The following is a 7,109-nucleotide window of genomic DNA, read 5'->3' on the forward strand; positions in this document are numbered from 1 at the left end:
GTCCGTTTGGTGTTCCTCAAAAAAAGAAAAAAAACCTAGGTCCGTTTGGTTGGTGGGAGGACAAATGTAGGGGCACTCGCATCGCATGCACGGCCGCCACATTTGGTGCGTACTCTACTTCCTCGTTGCCTTCCTCAGAGGGGAAGGAGGAACACAGGGAAGGAAGGACGACGGGAGAACATCCCACAGTTGGCAAGCTATATAGCAGCACCAACCAACTAGGGGCACGACCAATTTGGCATACGATACGGCTCGGGCTCACGCTCACCGCCGGCGCGTGTGTCCCGGAAAGAATCACAACCGCCAATCGTCCAATCCCATTCTTACGCGCTCATCATCGGCCCATCAGGTAAGTACGTACTACTATTACAGGAATCTAAAGTACCGCCAAGTTGCGCCAGACCAGTGTGCGCAAAGGTGATTTAAAGCAAGCCCACTGCACCGAAGGAGTTAGTGGCCATCTTTTCGGCTCGAACCGGGAGGGAGAGAGAGAGAGACCTTTCTTGGTTTCTGCCCTCTGTCCGTCCCCAGTCCCCACTGGCATTCATTCATTCATATACTAGTCCTGCATCCACATCTCCCTCTCCCTCCCCTCTCTCTCCTGCCGCCTGTTGCTTGCCATTATTAGAGAGAAGATGGTCTCCCCCAGCAGCTGAGCCTGAGATGCGAGCGGGCTCTGCTGGCTTGATTCCCCTCTCCCCCGCGCAGACCACCACCCGCCGCCGCCCCTGCCGTCGCTCTGGTTCGTCCTCACTCCCACCTCGCCTCCCGGTTTTCCATACGTGTACGACTGCTCTGCTCAAAGTTCTCTCTGCTCTGCTAGCCCTTGTTGGGTGGAAAATCTCTGGCCTTCTGAAAGTCAGGGGGCGCTCTGCTCTCTTCTTTCCAAGCTGATCTCATCTCCTTGTGGGCACAGCCATGGAAAATTGCTTCAGTTTTCCTCTTCTTCTTTTTTGCCAACACAAACAAAACTGGTTCATCTCCCCTGGCTCTCTGCTCCGGTTTCTTCTGGCTCTTCGGGTTTCATCTCGGCCATCTGGCCCTGCCGGCCTCTTGGTTTCTTGCGCGTTTCCTGTGGCATACTATCCACTAGCTCATGGCATGCATCTCGATGCTACGGTTCTTGCCCCATCTGTCCTGCCTGGTTCTTGGGGGCAGCTCCCCTCCCCTCCCCACTTGCTTCGTTTCTTTAATTTGATAATTTTATTCTATTCCCCGCGATTGCTCGTTTTTGTTTTTACCTCCTCCGCTCCTACACTGATCTCTCTGAATTCCTCTTTAATTATTGGTTTGGCATGAGTGGTTGGATGCTTATAGCTAAGCGAAAGATCCTGCAACAGCATTCTTGTCCTGGCCCGAAGAGAATCCGGCCTCTGACACTCCCGTTTAATTCCTTCCTTGGCAAAGATAGGCAGCGATGATGAGCTTCAAGGGCCACGACGGATTCGGGCAGGCCTCCAATGGTGGTGGTGGTGGTGGAGCCCCGGTGCCATGGTGGACGGTGTCCCAGATGCTGTACGGGGAGCCGGGGGCCGCCCTGTCGTCGTCGCCCGAGCCGGAGGTTCGCCGGGACGGCCAGTTCCAGGTCGTGCCCAGAGCTCAGGGCATCCTGGATCCGGCACCGCCGGCGCCCAAGGGTGGGGCTCCTGAGGTCCTCAAGTTCTCGGTGTTCCAAGGTGAGCCTGCTCTGCCTCCTTGCTATAGCAAGAATTCGGTATGGCTTATTAGTTGGATCTGTGCATGCAAGATATGCCGGTGAACACAAGGGAATGATATGACACTTAACTCTTAAATCTTGGCAGACCCTTCTGCCAAGATATGCATGTGAGTTTAGAATGATATAACACTTAACTCTTTTCTCCTCCTCATATGACGAAAAATAATTCCCGGAAGAAAATAGGTTTGATGCAACAACTTGGTATGAACTAGATGAATTTGCATATGATGGATGCTGATGAACAAGACTTGTCAACAAGTTTAAAGAGTGACGAGGGCTGCAGGCTTGCTTTATATTATCCAAAAAATTAGAAGGGCACTGGTTACCTAAGCCCAAGATTAGGAAAGAAAATACTACCAATCAGAATATTATATTTTGAAGACGTAGCAGTTGGGTCTCCAAGTCTGTTATTTTTGTACGAACTAAGATAAGCTTTTCTTTGATGAACATGTCATTAGTTCACAGCTGAGCTGGATATTCTGCTCCCGTGTTTGTTCGTGCAATCATTAGCCCTATTTTTATGTACACGAAAGCATGCCCTATCTCTATGTGATAAGAACACGCGGCTGTGCTCAGTTACGCAGAAGGCCGGGTGTGAACTCATCATGCTTATTATTACCGCGATGCTCATTATGATTTATGAGTCAATAAAAGTGCCCTCTATCATAATAAAATGTGATAAGGCACATGTGTTTTCTTTTACAGTGATGTGATAAGGCACATGTTTGATGGTTACTGTTTGACATTTTGAACATGAAATTGGCTTTGGCCTCGTCTAACCATATACTAATGGGCTACACGGTAGCTCTTGATGGAATCTGATACAGCTATTTACTTCTAAGATTCCAGGAGTAACATACACGTCTGTCCAACCACATGGAGCTCACCTGTATAGTAATATAAAGCTTACATCTCCATTTCGATAATACTAATGCAGATAAGGAAGCATCAGCATCTAGCAGTTTTAAAAATTGATCTAGGATACATAGAACACTTTTGTGGTTGTGATTTTGAGAAACTGTGATGCTCAGGGAATTTGGAGTCTGGAGGCAACAAAGGGGAGAAGGCCTTGGTGCACTCCGCCACCATTGCACTGCAGTCGCCGCTCCCAGAGTACAACGGTCGCTTCGAGTTTGGCCCGGGTCCTTCCATGGTATGCTTTTCGATTACTGCTATTATGTTGAAAATATGGTTGGAATGTGTCCCAACTTTTCAGCTGAAATTTTGTTTCTGGATGTCTCCACTTTTCAGCTGCTAACTTACCACATGTGTTTCAGATGTCTTCTGGTTATCCTTCAGCTGACCAGTGCTATGGCCTACTTACCACTTACGCAATGAAATCGACGGTAAGCTTTGGTGTGTATTGTGTGCTCTATTTTGGACGCCTTTTTTTTTCTATGATACTATTCTCTAACGCCTTCCTTTTTCTGTTCATCGTAGCCTGGTAGCCGGTTGCTCTTGCCACTGAATGCAACAGCTGACGCGCCGATTTACGTGAATGCAAAGCAGTATGAAGGGATCCTTCGCCGCCGCCGTGCTCGTGCCAAGGTGGAGCGAGAGAATCAGCTGGTGAAAGGAAGAAAGGTAAGCCAGCACTTCCACCAAGTCCATCTCATTTACAGAGACTGGGAAAAACAAACCTCTTCCATTTGCTAACAAAAAAACACACGTCACTCAACATTTCATTCAAATATTCTCATTGCCGCTTATGATCATCTTTTGAAACGGAGGCAAAAGATTGACCTTATCGATTATGATCATGGCGCAGCCGTATCTTCACGAATCACGCCACCGCCACGCGATGCGCCGGGCGAGGGGCACGGGAGGGCGCTTCCTCAACACGAAGAAAGAGGGGGATGGCAAGGACGCTCCCGGAGGAGGCAAGCGGGCAGACTGCACCCCACCCACGCGCTTCGCCACGTCCCCGAGCTCCGTCATCCCGCACTCCCGGAGCAGCATCTCGAGCCTCTCCGGCTCGGAGGTGTCGAGCATGTACGACCACGACGACGTGGACCACTACAACAGCATCGAGCACCTCCGGACCCCCTTCTTCACCCCGCTGCCGATCATCATGGATGGCGAGCACGGGGCCTCCGCCCCCTTCAAGTGGGCCACGGCCGCCGACGGCTGCTGTGAGCTCCTCAAGGCGTGACTTGAGGGGGGTATACGCAGGCACCCAGATCAAGAGCCGGCCATGGCCGGCTCTGGCTCCGTCTGGTTGTCTGCAGGCAAATCATTCTTGGCTCTACTGCATTGGGGTGTCCTTCCACATCGCACTACCTCTTCCCTGAAAACTCCGGTGCTGGTTTCCAGGGATCTTGTGATGATGGGGCTCCCCATATGCCTGTAAAATAGTATCGGAAGCACTAGCAGTGTACTACGGGTATGAACTCTATGGTATCAGGTGGTATCTGTGTCAGAATAAGTATCAAACTTCAGGGTCTTGTGATGTATTAGGGTCTGAAACTTTTGTGCTCTTGGCAATGTACTGGAGTAAGTTGGAGTTTGTTTGTTTGTTTGTTTTAGATAAGTTTTAAGACATAAAATCTATTGTACTCGCAAATATATGATTTGTAAGCTTGTCTGCACAATAATTAGAAATGTTACCAGTTTGTCAAATATTCTTGCAATCTTTTTACAGCTTGATAGGCATTGGAATTGTTCCTCGGTTCACTGGCAAATAAACACACAACACCATTTTTTTAACAATTATAAAACCCTTGCAGGGGGAAAAACTACGTGCACGGCTGCGATCTTCATGTATCATTCAGACACCTCTGAATTCAAACTCCAACCTAGACTTCCCAGTGATTCGGTCTTCCTAGTGATTCAGTATGCAGATGATACAATTTTAACCCTTCCTGCCATTCAAAGCCAACTTGAGCAAGTGGATAATCTGCTGAAGCATTTTGCTGCACAAGCAGGGTTGAAAATAAATTTCCACAAATCCACCATGATACACATCAATGTGGAGGAGTTCTTTACACAACTTCTTAATACCCTAGGATGCAAAAGAGGTAGCTTTCCATTTACATATCTAGGGCTCCCCCTAAGTGCCAGCAGACTCAGGATTGAAGATTTCACCCCAATCTATCAACAAATTGAAAGAAGGCTGGAAGGATGCTCAACCATGCTTTCATATAATGGAAAATTTCTTCTCATTAAATATGTTTTTTGCCAATCTTTTTCATGAGCACCCTTGCACTTCCTACCTCAGTTACCAGCCAGATCAACTAGTATTTAAGAAACTTCCTATGGAGAAAGTATGGTCATCAGATTGTTGGACATGCCCTTATTTTATTTTATTTTCCGGAAAGGACATGCCCTTATTGCCTGGGATAAAATATGCAAGCCAAAAGCTCAAGGAGGTCTATGAATATTAGATGTGGCACTAAATAACAAAGCTTTGATGATGAAGAATATTCAAAATATTATCAACAAACAACCTTTGCCTCAGGTCGAACTAACATGGGAAACATATTACTCTGATCCTCTCCCTGGGTTTAAGATGGAGGGCTCCAATTGGTGGAAAAGTCATTTGAAGCTGCTAGAAGAATACATAAAGGAAAACTCTGTTTGCACACTAGGAAATGGACAATCAGTCCTTTGGCATGACTGCTGGTTGGATCAGCCTCTCAAGCATAAGTTCCCAGAATTGCATTCATATGCACAGGATGATACCCAATCTGTTGAACCGTGGATTCAGCATATGGACACAGTCCAACCCTTCCACAAACCTATGTCCACACAGGCATATAACCAATTTACTCAGCTACAAAACCTTCTGCAAAATCAGGGCGTTCTAGTGGAAAACAAATGGGCACGCAAGGGTCAAAAACATAAGTTTTCATCAATCATTATGTATCAGCATCTGTGCCCACAACAAGAAGAATAATTCATTTTCAAATGGCTATGGAAATGTGCATGCAGACTGACACAAAATCCTTTTCTGGCTATTGCTTCATGATAGAGTTAACAGTAGAAACCTGCTGAAAGGGAAAACCTTCTTCCTGGAATGTTATGACTGCGTATTTTGTCATGAAAATGCAAATGAAACCTCTAGACATCCTCTCTGGGACTGTGACTTTGTCCAAGACTACTGGAATAGTATTCTTCCTTCCAAAAGGTTGGGGATCTCATGCTTAGATGATATTGTTATTGCCCATCGGCTATATTACCAAAAAGTATTGCAATAGAAATACTCATACAAGGCTGTTGGGACACCTAGAGACAAAGAAATGGGAAAATCTTCAGTACAGAAGTCCCTAGCATCAATTACTGGAAGTTCATATTAAGAGAGGGCCTAAGTTTGCTAGAACATGGGATCAAGGAAAACACGTAGGCACTTTGCAAAGGAGGATTAGTGACCAGCTGACATGATCACCTGTTGAACTGAATTTATAGCCGTGTCTTCATGTTTCATAGAACTGGTATTGGTTAAAAAAGTTGTTTGCTTCAGGTTCTTTCTATTTGTAAATATTGTAACTGTTGAGTAAATAGGCAATTTCTCGATTAAATTAATCCACGAGTAAATCACTAGCATGGCATTGACACATATGATCGCATACTGATATTCAGTCAAACTAGCACATACTACGCTAATAGCAGAAAGATCTACGTATAACGCTAGCATGGCTAAAACAAAAAACAGTAGGAGCGGGATAAACGAGTTATACCCTCCAGTAGGCCATGCAGAGGCCGCGGCTTTGGTGGCAGCAGCGGCGTCCTCGGCGGCCTTCTTGTCAGCTTCAGCTTTCTCGGCGGCGGCACGTTCGGCGTCGGTGGACATGGTGATGATGAAGGCGACGCGGACGCATAGGAAGTAGACGATCGGAAGTGAGCAGTCGCGTAATCACTGCCCAAAAACCTATTCGCCCCTCACCCCATACAGGAACCAGAAGGGCGTGGTTTCGGAGACCTGCTCTCCCGTCGACCGTGTACGCGGAGGACGGGATGGAGTCACCGGCGGCAGCCGCGTGGAGAGACGTGGGCTCGACCCACGTCCGAGTCCGTGACAGCCCACGATCCGACGTCTCAGATCGTGGCCCAGCTGTCAGAAAACTCTCCGTTAGTGACTGGCAAAAATAAGCGCGTAGGTGTAAGCTCGGCTCGGCTCGGCTCAATCCTGCAACCCGCGGCGCGGCGCGGCGCGGCGCGTCGTGACGAGGCGTGGCGTGGCGAGGCGGGCGGCGGAGGAGGAGTGCGCGAGGGCCTCTTCTCTTCTCAAGCTCCAATAGCATGTAGAAGAGAAACCCTTATAAGGAGGTCCAACTCCTCTTCCACTTCCGGGGTGGGACTAAACTTCCCACTACACCTAGTGCCATATAACCCACATGGGCCCTTAGAGATTTTTCAGAAATTGCTACATGGGCCTAGAGCCCATCTCAAATTT

At 47.7% G+C, this 7,109-nt stretch overlaps 1 protein-coding gene across 2 annotated transcripts; it reads left to right on the forward strand.

The window, feature by feature from the left end:
- The first annotated feature begins 491 nt into the window (after positions 1 to 491).
- LOC123122712 (nuclear transcription factor Y subunit A-10) lies at positions 492 to 4,336 on the forward strand. Of its 2 annotated transcripts, none has more exons than XM_044543036.1 (6): positions 492 to 742; positions 1,412 to 1,676; positions 2,749 to 2,870; positions 2,995 to 3,063; positions 3,158 to 3,301; positions 3,486 to 4,336. In XM_044543036.1, the coding sequence occupies exons 2-6, from the start codon at positions 1,418 to 1,420 to the stop codon at positions 3,867 to 3,869; spliced, it is 978 nt and encodes a 325-aa protein (XP_044398971.1). In that variant the 5' UTR covers positions 492 to 742; positions 1,412 to 1,417; the 3' UTR covers positions 3,870 to 4,336. The 2 variants fall into 2 exon arrangements, with proteins under 2 accessions (XP_044398971.1, XP_044398970.1); XM_044543035.1 differs by having other exon boundaries at positions 495 to 742; positions 1,408 to 1,676.
- The last annotated feature ends 2,773 nt before the right edge of the window (positions 4,337 to 7,109 follow it).

This window comes from Triticum aestivum, chromosome 5D (genome assembly GCF_018294505.1).
Source record: "Triticum aestivum cultivar Chinese Spring chromosome 5D, IWGSC CS RefSeq v2.1, whole genome shotgun sequence".
In the NCBI taxonomy this organism is placed as follows: Eukaryota; Viridiplantae; Streptophyta; class Magnoliopsida; order Poales; family Poaceae; genus Triticum; species Triticum aestivum.

What these genes read in the sequence shown, in the direction of transcription:
- LOC123122712 (XM_044543036.1), top strand. Translation starts at nt 1,418, where the DNA reads ATGATGAGCTTCAAGGGCCACGACGGATTCGGGCAGGCCTCCAATGGT. An exon ending in TTGGCCCGGGTCCTTCCATG is followed by an intron (nt 2,871 to 2,994) that starts GTATGCTTTTCG and finishes CATGTGTTTCAG; the next exon opens with ATGTCTTCTGGTTATCCTTC. An exon ending in AGCTGGTGAAAGGAAGAAAG is followed by an intron (nt 3,302 to 3,485) that starts GTAAGCCAGCAC and finishes ATCATGGCGCAG; the next exon opens with CCGTATCTTCACGAATCACG.